This window comes from Lonchura striata, chromosome 30 (genome assembly GCF_046129695.1).
Source record: "Lonchura striata isolate bLonStr1 chromosome 30, bLonStr1.mat, whole genome shotgun sequence".
In the NCBI taxonomy this organism is placed as follows: Eukaryota; Metazoa; Chordata; class Aves; order Passeriformes; family Estrildidae; genus Lonchura; species Lonchura striata.
The window spans coordinates 3,908,649-3,925,208 of record NC_134632.1 but is presented as its reverse complement, the minus strand read 5'-3'; the positions used below and the strand labels follow the sequence as shown (position 1 = coordinate 3,925,208).

General features: G+C 53.1%; 1 protein-coding gene across 2 annotated transcripts; it reads right to left on the bottom strand.

Annotated features, from left to right (window-relative positions):
* Positions 1 to 1,940: 1,940 nt before the first annotated feature.
* LOC110477148 (triggering receptor expressed on myeloid cells 2) lies at positions 1,941 to 6,333 on the bottom strand. Of its 2 annotated transcripts, XM_077789032.1 has the most exons (5): positions 6,227 to 6,333; positions 6,127 to 6,194; positions 3,948 to 4,289; positions 2,827 to 2,884; positions 1,941 to 2,705 (listed from the first exon to the last, which is right to left on the bottom strand). In XM_077789032.1, exons 1-5 carry the CDS (start codon positions 6,331 to 6,333, stop codon positions 2,492 to 2,494), a joined length of 789 nt encoding a protein of 262 aa, XP_077645158.1. In that variant the 3' UTR covers positions 1,941 to 2,491. The 2 variants fall into 2 exon arrangements, with proteins under 2 accessions (XP_077645158.1, XP_021398291.2); XM_021542616.2 differs by having other exon boundaries at positions 2,827 to 2,881; positions 6,127 to 6,272.
* Between the last annotated feature and the right edge of the window lie 10,227 nt (positions 6,334 to 16,560).

Sequence of the window (16,560 nt, the reverse complement as noted above, 5' to 3'; positions counted from 1 at the left end):
AATTAAATAATCTCAGATACGCTGGTAAAAAACCCTGGTATTGTGTTGCCACATCAAAGCAGGCAACAGAATTTACTTTTCCCTCTCACCCTCACCTTCAGATCAGGATAATCACTCAGAGAGCAGAGTTGATCCAATCCATGGATGGATTTCCACCTTCCTTCCCTCCCCTGCCACCCAGCATCCAGGCTGGAGTCTTCCTGCAAGCTTGAGATCCAAAAATTAAACTCAATTTTGTGTCCTGTCTGCACCCTCAGTCAGCAGCTTGCAGAATTAAGAGGAAAATCTCGGTCAGTTGAATTTGGGGATTTATCCATAATCCCTGAGGGATATTTGCTCATGTCACCACAATAACAGGATTCTGTAGGTGGATCAACAGGGGTGTAATTTGTAATAAAATCAAGTAGATTTATCCTGGAGGACAGCTGCGTGTTAATAAACAACAAACAGGGAAATACAGAATTATTTCTTTGTAAAATGAATCATTTGGAGTGTAAATTCCACCCCAGGAGTTCAAGCTGATGACAGTTTACACTATAAGGTAGATAAATATTTTCCAAGAACCCCTTGTTTATTAGAACATGTCAAACGCATTACTTATCTTTCTGAAGCCCAGGAAAAATCTCATAGTTTTAAAATAAAGCAGATTTTTTACCACTTTGCTGAATCTTACCAGAATGGGAAGTAATTCATAGGTTTTTTTGTGAATATTTAAGTCCAGAGGAAGCAGCTCACTTGGCCTGGCTGTGGTGCTGTATCAGCTGCTGCAGACACAAGCAGTTTCCTTTATTTGGGTTTATAACTCTCTGCTATTTAAAAATAGAGTCATTTGGAAAAGAAAATGCACCACAGCTTTCCTCTGGGTTTGCTGTGCTGTCAGAAAAGTGCAGTTATTTTCCAGGGAAATGTGCACCCAGCTTTCTTTTCCTTCAGCCCATCACCACCCTCAGCAGCTGGCTACTAACCGAGCTGGGTGGTTTGAAGTGGTTTTGGCTTTCTGAAGATCAGCCTTGGTTCATCTACGGCTGCAAATATTTCCTCCTTGTCTCATGAAACTGGGGGAGAGCAGAGGGGATGCGTGGTAAATGCGACTTTGATCAGGGTTACCTTGAATTTGGGACAGCATTTTGCCCCAAACACAGGGCTGGAGTTTCCTGTTGGCATGATGGAGAGGGAGTTCCTTTTTTTCCTTTTTTTCCTTTTTTTTTTTTTTTGCAAACAGCCCCAAAAGTTCTGCTGAGCCTCAAGCTGTGATTCATCGGGGTGAGGGAAGACAGGAAAAAACAACCCCATGGAGTGTCCAGGTCACCCACCACAGGAGCAGAGCCAACGTCAGCACAGAGGGAACAGGGGAAGGACAGAACCAACCCCAGAAGTACTTCTGCCCCAAACCCATTTGGTTTTGATTAACACAATCCTACAAATGACATTCTTTGTTTTTGATGGCAATCAGTAAGTTATTGATTCATTTATTTTTATTTCCTTGGAGATATTTTTACTTTAGATGGCAAATTCCTCTCAGTCATACAGCAAGTCACTGTCTACACCAGGAGAGAGCAGCAAACACAGATTTTCTTCCCCAAAAGTTGCTGATTTAAGACTGAGAACCTCACAGTGGTGGGAAGGAAAGGCTTCAGAAGGACAAAGGTTGCCAGATGTCCCCCCATGAATTTAAATTTCTGGACAAAACACAGTACTACTCTAAAAATGAGAACAGAAAAGTGGAATTAAAATAAGCAAATTTCAGTCCTTGATTCTGTGGGCAATGAGGGGTTGGGCTCTGAGCTGCTGTCCCTGCACAGAGCTGGCTCTGGATGTTCCAGCCTGTCCTGCTGGCTCTGAGTGCTCCTGGGTGTTTAAACACTCCAGGATTTTCCAAGCATCACCTCTGATCTGGGACACCACTGTGACCTGGCGTCCTGCAGGAATCCACACCAGGCCAGAGAACCAGATGGATTTTATTCAGTTTTGCAGGGATAAAGAAACGTGAGTGCCCATGGGTTTGGGGCCTGGGAGAGCTGAGCGCAGCTCGGTGGGGAGGAAGGAGCAACCACATGGGAGAGAAAACACGGGGAGAACAACAGAGAGACAGCTCCTGTGTCCACAAAGTCCCTTCAGAGAGGAGAAGCTGGCTCGGAGACGCAAGGAGACCACATCCCTTTCCTGGTGTGTCCTGCAGCTCCTTTCCACGAGGATTTTCTCCAATCAGCTTTTGGGAGCTGCTCTTCCTCGCCTTGGAAAGACAGAATGTGTCACCTGAGGTGACAGGAAGTTGATGGGTGTCCATTCAAACTGATGGGATGGTCCTGGGAATGAAGTCTGGAATAACTGCCCGGGGATGAGGTACCGAGGGAAGTGGTGATGAAGAAGATGGGGACGTTCCTCTCCAGAGTGACAGGCTCTTCCAGACCTGTGCTTAGTAGTGATCCTTTCCTTAGGGCAGATGGCAAAGCCCTGATTTGCCTTTTCCATGGATTCCCTTTGGCTTGGCTCACACAGAGCTCTCCCAGGAGAGGCCAACTCCACCATGTCCAAGGTCAGCAGGGAGAGGGAGCACCTGCTGCTCACCTGGACCTGGGTTCTGCCCCCGCTCCCTGTTCTTCCTGCTGTGGGCAACAGCACAGACCAGCACGGCCACCGTGCACTTGGCCACCAGGAATCCAGCCAGGATGTAGAAAACAGTGAAATCCACATCAGGAGAGGACCTGAGGGGAGGCAGAAACGCAACCATGAAGGGGATGGTCCAACCTTGAAAAAAAATCTCTTGTAATGCTGCCTTAGTCCTAGGAAGGTGTGCGATCTCAGCACGAAGAGTTTTGGGCTCACCTGGAGATGCTCTGCACAGCTCTGGGCTCCTCTGGCACGTGGGTGACCAGCTCAGCTGCTGATGGAAGCACAACAGTTTAGTCTGCAGGTGTTTTGGGTGATGTTCAGCTGGGCAGGTAACCCTGGTGAGACGGGGCACTGGGAGCAATAAGGAGGTGACGTGACAGATACCCTCTAACAGTGAGGTCATGCTGCTGTAAGTCAGGAATAAAGAGAGGCAGTGAAACACAGAACCTCCTTAGAGCGAGACAAAAGTAGATATTGACTCAAGTGGGCCCTGGGAAGCTGCAGACACCCATGAAATTCCAGTAGAAGCCCATGAAATTCCAGTAGGAACACATGAAATTCGAGTAGCAACCCATGAAATTCCAATAGGACCATGTGAAATTCCAATAGGAACCCATGAAATTCCAATAGGAACCCATGAAATTCCAGTAGGACCATGTGAAATTCTAGTAGGAACCCGTGAAATTCCAATAGGAACATGTGAAATTCCAAGAGGAACCTATGAAATTCCAATAGGACCATGTGAAATTCCAGTAAGAACCTATGAAATTCCAGTAGGAACCTATGAAATTCCAGTAGGAACCTATAAAATTCCAGTAGGAACCCATGAAATTCCAGTAGGAACCTATAAAATTCCAGTAGGACCATGTGACATTCCAGTAGGGACACATAAAATTCCAGTAGGGACACATAAAATTCCAGTAGGGACATGTGAAATTCCAGTAGGAACCCGTGAAATTCCAAGAGGAACCTATGAAATTCCAATAGGACCATGTGAAATTCCAATAGGACCATGTGAAATTCCAGTAGGAACCCATGAAATTCCAGTAGGAACCCATGAAATTCCAAGAGGAACCTATGAAATTCCAATATGACCATGTGAAATTCCAATAGGACCATGTGAAATTCCAATAGGACCATGTGAAATTCCAATAGGACCATGTGAAATTCCAGTAGCAACATGTGAAATTCCAATAGGACCATGTGAAATTCCAGTAGCAACATGTGAAATTCCAAGAGGAACCTATGAAATTCCAATAGGACCATGTGAAATCCCAGTAGGAACCCATGAAATTCCAGCAGGAACCCGCCAAACCCGCAGCCCTGGGACGTACCTGCCAGCACTTCCACCCGCACCTTCCTCAGGCTCTTGGTGTCTCCCAGGAACTCCGTTGTGCACTGGTAGAGCCCCGCGTCCTCCTTGCGGAGGTGGCCCATGGTGACGGTCAGGAGCCCGGCGCGGGCGTTGTCCCTGAGGGAGGTGCTGCCTCTCCTGGCCCTGGGGAAGGGCAGCCATGCGGGCGGGGCGCTCAGCACCCGCTGGCACCGGCTCTGGTCCAGCTGCCTGCACCAGCTCTTCTCCCGCCACCACTGCCGCGGGTCGTAGGAGCAGTTGACAGAAACGGTGTCCCCCTCCATGGCGGCCACCACGGTGACGTTCTCCGCGGCACAGGACGCTACGAGGGACGGAGGGACAGGGGTGGGGGTGAGCCAAGCCTCTCCCAGGTCTGTCCCTCATTGTGGAGATGCTGAACGGCACTGTCATCCTCTGGAGATGTCACCCGTAGGGCTGTCACCTGTAGGGTGTCACCTGTGGGGTTATCACCTCTAGGGTGTCACCTGTGGGGTTATCACCTGTAGAAGTGTCACCTGTAGGGTGTCAACTGTGGGGTTATCACCTGTAGGGTGTCACCTGTGGGGTTATGACCTGTAGAAGTGTCACCTGTAGGGTGTCACCTGTGGGGTTATCACCTCTAGGGTGTCACCTGTGGGGTTATCACCTGTAGAAGTGTCACCTGTAGGGTGTCACCTGTGGGGTTATCACCTGTAGAAGTGTCACCTGTAGGGTGTCACCTGTGGGGTTATCACCTGTAGAAGTGTCACCTGTAGGGTGTCACCTGTCCGCTTCCCCCATCAGCTGTACCCAGATTTGGCTCAGATATTCTGGAATTTGTCCCAGTGACACCTCCAAACCAGTGCCCGGCTCACTGGTTCCTTCTGAGTCCCACTCTCAGTGTTCAAATCCAGTTTAATTCTTTTTCACCCCATCTTTTAATATCTCACTAATTTTAACTGTGTTGACAACTGGTCTTTGCTTGACTTTTTTTTTTTTTTTATTGTCTTGGTTCCTCATTTCTAATTTCCATTCCTCTTTGTGACAGGCAGAGAAGACAGTCTGAGCTATTAATACTTCCAGAGAGAAGTGCAGTGTGGTATTTGTGGAAATCTCTATTTCTAGTGAAAAAAAGTCACAGGCAAATGCTTCTGTGAGACCGTAAGTAATGATGAAACAGAGGTAAATTTAAAAATAGGCTCTTGTGAGGACTTTGTACTGGCTGAGCCTTTTAATAACACTTCTTACAATAATTCCAACAATTCAAAGTGAATTGTAAACTAAAAATTATGAAGTTCTTTCAGCTTGACTTGAAGAAGACCTAAAATGGGTCTGTGCTCTGCAATCCAACACCCACAGGCCTTTATCCTGATGTGTTGCTCCCCTTGGTTGTTCCAGTCAGGGTTTATCTCATGGAATATCCAGTCCAGTCCTGCTCAATCCCTCCAAAAGTCTTTAACTGCTTCTCCTATTCCCCCTTCCCTCCTCCAGCTCTGCCCCTTCGGTCCCGGAATTCCCACAGCACTGCCAAACATCTCTCAAACAGAATCACTGAAAGATTCCTCACATCCCTTTGGGAAATGTTGTGTTATTCTCTTCCCAACCAATTTTGCTGGCAGGTCACTACTGGTGCTCCTCCTCTCTTCTTGGGTGCCGCTGGTCAAAGTACAGTGAACTTTTCCCAAACTCATCCCAATTTTTGGGACAGGTTCCTGTGCTCCCCCAGCCCGAGGCTGTTGCCTTTCCCGGCACTGCTGTGAGGATCTGGGATCCCCAAAGAGCTGCAGGGAGCCCCCCTGGGCCCTGTACCTCATTTCACATGGACATTCCTCTCCAAGCTGGAAAACCCAGCTCTCAGGGGTTGCAGAGCTGAGCCCTTCTCTGGGTTTTATTTCCCTCCCCGAGCCCCACCTGCGATCATTTGCATCGATGTAAATCCCATTTGCTAATGCAAACAACCCGGGATTTTGCAATTTCACATTGCACACCGGACTTCTCTCATCAGTGTTTCCTGTTCTGACTCAAAAGGATCCCTGTGAGGAAATCTGGGATCACCCTTTGATGGGTGCTCCTTTGCTAAATAAAGGGAAAACTCTGAGGATGGCGCCTTCAGACCAAGACAAAGCTTTGCCCCAATCCTTCCCCCTTTACCTGACCCCAAAACCACGTGTGGTTCTTACCTGACAGGAAGACCAAGGTGAGGTGCAGGAGCTTCTCCATGGGGCCGAGCAGAGAAAGGGAGAGGAGCTGGAGAGGAGCTGGAGAGGAGCTGGAGAGGAGCTGGAGAGGAGCAACGCCGGCTCTGCCCATGGGCAGCTCCTCTCCCCCTCCTCGCTGTGCCGGAAGGAAGGAGCACAGGAACTTGGCATCTTTTTTATCCTGCACATTGAGCAATTCTCCAGGGACGGGCATTGCTCTTGTGGGCTCCAAATTCAGGCATCAGCAGTGCCCGGTCCCAGCCACAGCTCCGGCAGCCTGGGAGGGAGCAGCACGCCGTGGCCTGAAGCCACAGGCTGGGTGTCTGCTCCCACTGGAGCAGGATTTCATGGAATCATGGAATGGTTTGGGTTGGAGGGACCTTAAAGCTCATCCAGCTCCATCCCTGCCACAGCAGGGACACCTTCCACTGTCCCAGGTGCCTGTCCAGCCTGGCCTTGGGCACTTCCAGGGATTCAGAGGCAGCCACAGCCGCTCTGGGAATTCTATGCCAGGGTCTGCCCACGCTCACAGGGAATAATTCCTTCCCAACATCCCTGTGGAAGCCATCCCCTTGTGCTGGCCCTCCAAGCACGGTGGTGATAAATGTGATAAATGATTTACAGGAGCTGTGCTTGGGGGGAATTTCGGGGAAGCTGAAAGGGAAGCTCTCCTGGGAGCTCTGGCAGCATCCTGGGGGAGAAGGAGGACAAGGACATCATCCCCTGGGTTTTCAGGAGGAGGAAGAGCCTGTGCATGGAGCATTGTCTGCTCTGGGAGAAGCTGTGGGTGTGTTAAACAAGCCAAGCACCCACCTGTGTTCTGTACCTGGCACAAAGGCACAGGATCTCTGCTGGGGATGCTGATTTTGTGCCAGCCAATGCCACCGTGCTGGAGGGCTCAGGGATGCAGCCACGGACCCCCCAGAATATCAGAAAACTCACGGGGGTGGGCTGCTGGTTTTTAATTTTTGAGGTGATTTATTTACTTGGAGGTCTTCCAGGAAAGTACAAATAGACCCTGGTTTTGAAACTGGTGTGGTGCTAAACCTGCAGGCCTGGCCATTCCTAAATGTGCCTTTCCTTGAGTTAGTGGTTGAGAAAATGGTCCCTCACAGTGACCAGAAATTCTTTGTCAGGTGACTGACTGCAGCTTTTGTTCCTTCTCGTTCCAGTGAGCACAAATACGGACTCTCTTCAAGATTCTCCCCAAAAATGCCTCTCTTCCACTCCACTGTTTTTTGCTATTACTCTTCCACAGCTTGACCCAGTGCAACTGCATGAAGAGCAAATTGTTGGGCTGAATGAACCATTTCCAGAACCATTTTCTTTTTCTTTCTGCCAGGTCAACTCTGAAAATCTCAAAAATTATCCATCAGCCTCCCTGCTGCAGCCCTGTCAAGAGGAGCCTGGTGGATGTGACTGGCCTGGGAATGAGGGCTGGTTCAGGCTCCTTTGGTCTGTCACCTCCAGCAGGGCTTGGGGCAGGGAAATCAGGAGCCAGAGCTCCTGGAGAAATGGAAGTGAGCCCCAAAAAGCCATCTCATGTTGCTCCCCACATGACTGCTAAATAAAATGTGTCATCTGGAGCGTTTCCAGCAGAGACAGGGAAGTGCAGGAGCTGGTTCTGCTTATTCTTAGAATCCAGCACGTCCATCCTCAGCCCATTCCATGAAAAATGAGCCCAGCCACAGCAAGGTTTGAGCTCGATCCCTGCAGCGCTGGAATGAGTCTGCTTGGCCACAGGAGCTGAATTCTTGGGATCGGGGCAGGGACACAGCTGGGATATCCCACCCAGCCCTGCCCACGCTGCTCCTTCTCACAAGGCCAGGCCTCCACTCCTGCCTCGCCAAGACTGCACTTTAATGGAATTGGAAAAGCAGATGTACAAGAGATCCTGATTCCCCCCCAGCTCTGCCTGACCCGAGGCAACGTGCCACAAGCGTGGCCAAACCTCTGCCCGCCCCAAAACACGAGGGAGAGCTGAAAATGCTCAGGCACCACCACACACACGCAACAGAGGCAGCAAAACTCATCTTGTGCATCCACGCGCCTCCTACTCCTCATTGCCACCCCGCTCCAGGTCCTTTCCCCCCATTTCTGCCCTGCTGGGGGTTCTGTGCCTCACTCCCTGCTGGTCCGTGGGGGCTGGCTGAAGGCGATGACGGCGTATTCCAGGTGCTGGCAGCTCCCGGGAGCCTGGCTCGCTTTCACGTTGCAGTAAAGAGGCTCCTCGAGGCTGGAGTGGGATTGCCCCTCCACGTTGATGTGTGCTGGCCCTCGGCTGTCATCCCGAGAACGTTCCCTCCTCCCGGTGCTGCCAGGCTGGGAAAAGGAAGGGAAAGCACACGAGTTCTCAGTGCCAGGCCACACCGCTGCCAGGAGAAGGAGATTTTCCGACAAGGAAAGGAGAAGTTGTGTCAGATTTTACCTCTGGTTGTGACAGAGGTGAAGGGACAGAGAACTCTTTTCTTCACCACCTCTCCTGGATACAGCTGGAGCCTCATGCTCTGACCCTGCTTGTTACTCCTTGAGTCCCCTCTCAGGGGTTACTAGAATTTGCTCCACTGGGCTTGTTCCTACTGGAATTTCCTTGCATTAATTACCCCCCTCTCTCTCCAGCTAGGGATATTCCTCTCTCTGCTGCCATTAAATTCCATTTCCCTCCTGTTTATAACCAAACTGAGCTCCAAGCTCCCCACCAGGTGGGTCTGACAGCTCCTCCCAGAACTGTCGGCCAGGGGTTTTGCACCCTGTGGGAAATGTTTCATTTTCCTTACCTGTGCTGTGCCCTCTGGTCTGTCACTGGTGTCCTCTGCTTCTCTGTTACCTTTGGAATGAGGCAAAATCAGAGGGTTTAGATGTGGAGAAATCCACGGGAAGCTCTGCTGAGGAGGTCTGGGAGGGCTGGGGGATTGCCCAGTGCTGGGATGTGCCTCTGCCCTGGGGCTGGGGACCACTTTGCTCCCTTTACTCCTCCTCGGAGGTGTTTGCAGGCTCTGGAGGAACCTGGGTTCGAATTATTCTGAGGGCAGGCAGGGGTGAGCCTGCCTTGAGGCCTCCCAGGCTGACCTGGGCCCTGCCTGGCCAGTGCCAGCCCCACGTACCTGTTGCCAGCAGGAGCCTGGAGTACCTGACACCCAGGGCTACGGAGGTGAGGAGCGCCAGCAGGAGCAGCAGGAGCAGCACCACGGACAGGATGAGGAAGGTGTTCCCACTGCAGCTGGAGCAGAGGAAGGCAGTCACCAGGGTGGGATGGTCCAACAGGGACCAAAAGAGGCACAGGGACGGGTTTTATGTGCTCAGTTCAAGCACCTGGAAGGAGGGTCTGGCTCTCCTGCAAGATCTCCAGCAGATCCTGCAGGATCCTCTGTCTATGAGTCCCTGCTGATCCAGAAGGGAGTAAAAGGCACTGGAGACCTTCCCTGGCTCCTGATTCTTGATTTTTCTACTTGACTATATCTTCTGAGCTTTTCCTAAACCATTCTCCAGGCTTTAGAAACGAGCCACTGTTCAAAGCTCCAAGCACAATTCCAGGCTCTCTGGAGCAGGGATGATTCTGCTCTTAGGTGCTGCTGAGGCACTGATGGCAGCAGATGTACAAAGGGAGGAAAATCCTTTACATCTAACTGGTAAATGGAATAACAGCAGCCAAGGACTGTCCCACTGTTAAATACTCAGACAGGAGGGTGCAAAGTCGAGGCTGAGGATCAGAATCTGGGGGTTCAAGTGAAGCGCAGAGCCCAAAGAGAGAAGGATAAAGAAGCAGAGAGGCTCCTGCAGAAGGCTGTGACAGGATTTTACCAATCTGCTTCTTCCTTTGGAATTCGGGTTAGGGCAGGAGCTGGAGGAGGAGAGGCCACCTTTGGTGAGGATCCTGTCACATCCAATTCCTCCAGGCAGGAGCCAGAGTGCCCAGAGCCTGCCTGCCCCAGGTGTACGACAGGAGTAACTGGTGTGTGCTCAGAGATTCTCAGCCCTTACCTGTCACCCAACAGAATTTCTTCACTTTGGCTTTCAGAGTCTGGAAAACCTCCTGGAGGCAACGCTGCAAGCACAGACACGAGGAGAGGAACGGTCACTGTGGGGCTGCTCTGCGTTCAGCAGTGACACCTCTGCCCCTGCTCTTCCCAGGGCTCTGATCCCGTGAGTTTGTCCAGAGCATCCCAACGTCCCCTCTCAGCGTCTGCACTGCTTGTTCTCAGTGCTGCCAGAGCCAGGCTGCAGCCTGGTGCTGCTCTGCCATCACCACCACCTCAGTGCCTTCCCTTTCCATTCAAACATCGTCTGAAACAGAACCCACAAGTGACAGAACTGTAAAATCCCAGTCTAAAGCTGTTCCCTTGACAACCCAATGGAAGGTGTTTGAAAGCCAAAGGATGAATGCTCTAAAGGGGCTCAAAAGTCACTCTGAAGAGCTGATATCAAACACTGAGTGACAGAAACCCCACTCAGGACAGCTGAAGCTGCTCCCAGGCTAAGGAGGAGCAGCACAGCACCGATGTGGATCAGCTCCCAACTCTGTCTGCTGCTCCACAGGGTGGAGGCCACGAGGAGATCCAAAGCTGCAGGGTTTGGGCAGGCAAAAACAGGCAAGGTGGAGAGTGGGGCAGGCTGGGCAGCACAGGAGAGAGCAGGGCAGGGAGTCTGGAATCTGCAGATGTGTCCTGCCAGCTCCACACCCACCCTTGGCAACGCTGAGCGTGACCTCCTCCATGCGGAGCAGCCCGGAGCCGTCCTGGAGCGCGCACCAGTACACGCCCGAGTCCTGCACCTGCAGCTGCTCCATGGTGACGGTGACAACGCCCTGCTGGGTGTCATCCCGGATCCTGACACCTCCCCGAGCCGTGCTGGTCCCTACTGGGGACGCCGGCCTGGTGCTGGCCAGCACGTCGCACACCTCGCCCTGCTTCGTTTTGCACCAGGCTTTGCTGACAGCCCTGTAGTCTGCGATGCTGTAGCGACACTGGACGGAGATGCTGCCTGACTCCTTGGCTGCGTGCTGCTGAGTCCCTGCAAGACGCCCAGGACGTGTGCTGAGACCCCCAATGGGGTCCCACAGCGGCACCCCCTCCCCAAAACTGCCATACCTGCAGCTGCACCCACCTCCACGCACCCCCCTGCACACCCCCCTGCCCTGAGCACAAGGGGGCTGCACCCAGATTCCCCACGCAGAGGGGAATCCATCTGGGGGTCCTGTCCCCCTCCTCTGGTTCCCTCAGTGGGGCACACTCAGCCCATAGGGTCTGGAGGGGTTGGTGGCTGTGGGGTCAGAGCAAAAGGCATGAGGGAGGGTCCCAGCAGCACCCAGTGGGAACCAGCGCTGGAGCCGCCGGTCTGGCCCTGCGGGAAGCACTTGGGATGAGCATCCCCATCTGTGGGACTCACAGGAGCCTCCCCTGGGGTGGGGAGCAGACAGAGGTGGTGGGAGCAGACAGAGCACGAGTGGCCTGTGTGAGCTTTGGCTGCAAGGTGCCAGGGTCAGCTGGCACTGTGCTGCAGGGACGGGGTCACCTGGGCTGAGACCTGCCCACGTCCACAGCCGGCTGCCAGGAGGGAAGGGCTCACTTTGGGCACTGAGAGGGCAGTGGGAGCTCACTCTTGGAACCCTTGGACGGGGAGAACAGGGCAGTACTCACTCCTGAACACAGAGAGCACCACCTCCATCTTGCGGCTGCGCTCAGGGCCCAGGGCACACCAGTACACACCAGAGTCCCAGACCTGCAGGTTCCTCATGGTGACCACGAGAGCCCTTTGAGGGTTATACTTCACTGATGCTCTGTCTCGCAGGGATTTCGTCTCGCTCTCTTTCAAAGCTGTTTGTCTGCCCAGCGGGGCCGTGCAGCCCGTCTGCCCTCCTCGGCACCACACCATGCCGTGCCCCGCCGGGCACTGCACTGCCAGCGTGTCCAGCTCCCACCTGAGCAGCTCTGTGAAACACCACGGTGGGCACTGCCCGGTCAGCGCTGGGCACCCGGACACACCGTGCCCTCCCTTGGGGCAGGGAGCGGGGAGCCAGCAGGACCAGGCAGGTCTGTGGGGCTCCTTCTCCCCCTGTGTGCGAGGGAAAGCAGGGGCGAGGCTGGGGAGGGGCTGGGGGCACCAGGGGAAGCTGCTCGGCCTGGGGCTGGGCTCTCTGAGAGGGTCACGAGTTGTGTTAGAGTTGGAGATAGAGAAAGCAGTGTGTAGTTTTGTATCCTCCTTTTATATAGCATATGAATGCATTTTAGCATAGTTATAATAAAGAAATAATTCCGCCTTCTGAATTGAGTCAAGACGTTGTGATTTCTTCCTCTTGGGCTCACCTGCATTTACAATAATTCCCATGCCCAGCTGCCCTTTCTGAAGGTGCAGGGCTGCCCACAGCCTACAGCGGGGTAGAGCAGGGGAAGGAAGGATGTTGCTTCCTGACAAGGTTTGGCTTTGGGTGGGGTACAGGTACTCACCCCTGAAAACACTGAGTGAGATCGTCCTTAGCTGTGGATATTCACGTTTGTAGCTGTTGTAAGCAGTACAGAAATACGTGTCCGAGTCCTCTACCTTGAGGTCAGTCATGGTGATAGACACGGTCCTGCTGGTGGTGTTATCCTTTATTTCAATCCTCCTATCCTTGGATTGCATGCTGAATTCATAGTATGTGCGCAGGATTTCTTCGCATTCTCCGTATCTCAGGAGGCACCAAAATTTTGCCTGGTGGTTCGTAGTCCACACTTCGTAGGGACACAGCACGTAAAGGGTGTCCCCTTCCCGTCGCCTCTGGACTTCTGGGGTTTGGCCTTGGACACCTGGAGGGATCAGATGTGCTGAGGGGAGCTGATCACAGAACCACAGAACCAACAAAGCTGGGAAAGACCCTTGAGATCACCGAGCCCAAGCCATGCGCTGAGCCCACCCTGCCACCCAGACCACGGCACCCAGTGCCACATCCACTCTGTCTGAGCACCTCCAGGACAGGACTGCACCTCCTCCCTGGGCAGCCCTGCCCTGTGGCAGCACATTTCTCTCTCTCCCTCTCAGGATTTATTCGTAGGGGTGCACAGAGAGAAATGAAAGAGAAAACAATTTCTATTTCTGCTCCTTGTTTTTCCCATGTGGAATGTGTTGGGAGAATTGTTTACCTGGGGTGATGGCTGGGTTGGATTCTGGTGAGGATTGTTTGAGCCTGGTGACCAATCCAATCCAATCCAATCCAATCCAATCCAATCTAATCCAATCCAATCCAACCCAACCCACCTGGGGCTGGGCTCTCAGAAAGGGTCACGAGTTGTGTTAGAGTTGGAGATAGAGAAAGCAGTGTGTAGTTTTGTATCCTCATTTTATATAGCATATGAATGCATTTTAGCGAAGTTATAATAAAGAAATAATTCCGCCTTCTGAATTGAGTCAAGACATTGTGATTTCTTCCCCTTGGGCTCACCTGCATTTACAATAATTCCCATGCCCAGCTGCCCTTTCTGGAGGTGCAGGACTGCCCACAGCCCCTCGGGGCACACAGGGAAACTCTGCCTTCCCCCTGCTGGGACACCGGTGGCTGGAAGAACTCCAAAACCCAAAATCCCTTCCCCACGCTGAGTTCACCTGCTTGGAATTGGGAAGGGCAGCGTTGAGATTTTGGGGCTGTGGGTTAAAGCTCACAGAGAAGCACAGGGTGCTCGAGGCGCTGCGCCCCCAAGCCATGCGTGGCACGGTGCCTGCAGCTGTCCCCTTGTCCCCTGCAGGAGAATGGGGACCTGGAAAAGTCAGGGAACTGGAGCCTGGAAATTCACCTGGAAAAGTCAGGGAACTGGAGCCTGGAAAAGTTAGGGAACTGAAAATTCACCTGGAGAAGGAAGGGAACTGGAACCTGGAAAAGTCAGGGAACTGGAACCTGGAAATTCACCTGCAGGAAGAAGGGAACTGAAAACTGGAAAAGTCAGGGAACTGGAACCTGGAAATTCACCTGCAGGAAGAAGGGAACTGAAAACTGGAAAAGTCAGGGAACTGGAGCCTGGAAATTCACCTGGAGGAGGAAGGGAACTGAAACCTGGAAAAGTCAGGGAACTGGAACCTGGAAATTCACCTGGAAAAGTCAGGGAACTGGAGCCTGGCAATTCACCTGGAGGAGGAAGGGAACTGGAACCTGGAAAAGTCAGGGAACTGGAACCTGGACAAGTCAGGGAACTGGAACCTGGAAAAGTCAGGGAACTGGACCTGGCAATTCACCTGCAGGAGCTCAGGGAACTGGGGCTGCCCTCCCCTCCCAGCCCTGCAGCAGTGCCCAGCTGGCAGCCTGGCTGGTGTTTCGGAGCTCCCGGGGCAGCAGGGCATGGGGAAGGCTGTCCCTGTCCCCAGGGATGTGCCGAGCCCTTCTCCTACCTGGGAAGCAGAGCACCAGCAGGAACAGGGCTCTCAGCTCCACGGCCATGCTCAGGCCCAGGGAAGGGGCATCACCGGGGCTGCCCGGCGTGTCCTGTGCCACTGTGGGTGCCCTTGGACCTCTCCTGCCTGGCAGTGACACAGCTAGGGGACGGGGAAGTGCCAAGTTCTCGCCTCGAGCGGAAACACCTCCCCATATTTTGTTACAAAATTCAAATGCCGGTAATCTCAGGGTGCTTTTGGGGAAGTGGCTGAGCCCAGAGCACAGCCAGCCCCGGGTTCCAAGGCTGCTGCTGCTCTCGCCTGCCTGGTGGCATTTGCATTGTCACCCTCCTGTCCCCCCAGCCTGTGCTGAGGTCCAACCACCTGGCTCCTCTTCCTCCCTGGCTGGTAAGAGAGAAGTGCTCCAGATTTTTGTGGCACACAGATTCCCTGCAGGTGATTCTGCAGCCAGGAGCTCTGCAGGCCTGGGCTGAGCCAGGGCGAGCAGAGGGAATGGGGAATGGCTTCTTCCCCTCCTTCCCCTCAGCCTCTCTGAGGAATTCTGCAAACCCACAGGAAGCCAGAGCTCCTGGCAAAGCCACGGCAGCTCCGTCCTGGAGCTGCTGTGTGCATCCACAGCCACATCCCAGCTCTGGGGGCTCCCTCATGACCTTCCACACCTGGTTCTGTCCCAAACAGCTGCTCTGGGAAGCAGGAGCAGTGTCAGCTCTTATCTGCCTCCAGCCCAAGCTTCCCTGGCTTTTCTCTCTCTGGGTGCTCCAAGGATGCTGGAGGAGGCCTCTGCTTTGCTCTGCTCCCTGACACCTCCTGCTTCCACACCGGGGATCGTGTCCCTCACCAGCAGGGCTTGGCTGAGCCTTTCTGCCTCCCTGTGTCCTTCCCTGCCCTTGAAGGCAGCAGGGAGCTGCAGCATCCCCTGGGCCGGGACCTGCCCCGCTCCAGCAGAGCAGCACACGCAGGCTCCGCTGACACCCCGGCTGCAAAGAATTTCCAATTAGATGAATAAGCAGCTTATTAACAATACGTTCTGGCTAATCATTTTGTGCTAGCTATCTCTGCATTGTCTTGTCCCCAAATCCCTCTCTCATCAGGCACTTGATGCTCGGTAACGAGAAGGGGGAACGCGCTGGGGCTCGGGTGAACAAATCCCAGGAGGCTGCAATTAGTTCACTTGCTGCAACTGGTTGCCTCCAAACGGAGCCGAGAGCTGGTCCCCTGCCCTTCCCACGGTGTTTGCTGCATCCATGGGAGGTCCTGGCCGAGGGGAGAGGCTCTGTGGGGCAGGACAGGTCGTGAGGAGATGCCCATGCAGGGCCTGGAATCTTGGAGTGGCAGGAATGTAATGAAGTTGGGCCTTTTGCTGCATCTCTGGCCGAGGATCGATGTGATTTTAATTATAGAATCACAGGGAAGAAGATGAATGTCATCTCAGGAGGTCACTTCATCCAGCCCAGTGACACAGCAGCGTCAGGCCTGTCCATGGCATTTCTAAAGATGTCTTTAAGCACTTGAGGTTGCAGCATTTTCCTGTTCCAGTGCTGCACCAGCCCCATCTGAACACTCCTGCCAGCTCTGCCTGTCCCTGCTCTTTGATGCCTTGCTCCAATTTAATGTCTTTGTGTCCCCTGTGACCTCAGAGATCAGATCCTTCCCCTCAGTCCTTCCACTCCAGACCGACTCCAGATGGTTGCATCCCAAATATTTCAATTTTCCCTCCTCAGCTAAGTTCCTGACGACTCGGATCATTTTTTCCCCCCTTTCTCCGAACTCTGTTATTAACCCACCTCTTCCCTGACTGGTTTGATTCTCCGAAGTTCCTTTGGAGCTCAAGGATGGAGCCATCCCCTTTCTGCTGCCTTCCAGGAGATCCTGGAACTGCCGCTGGTTGCAGTCGATTGACTCTGGTTGCTGTCACACCCACAGAAGCTTCTCTGGGTTAGACTTCTCTGAAAATATCGGGGTTTGGGGTTTTTTGGGTTTTTTTGGGGTTTCTTGTGGTTTTTGGGGGTTTTTGGAGCTGCAGTGGCGGAGCGCGGCCGCCAGAGGGCGGGGGAGGCTCAA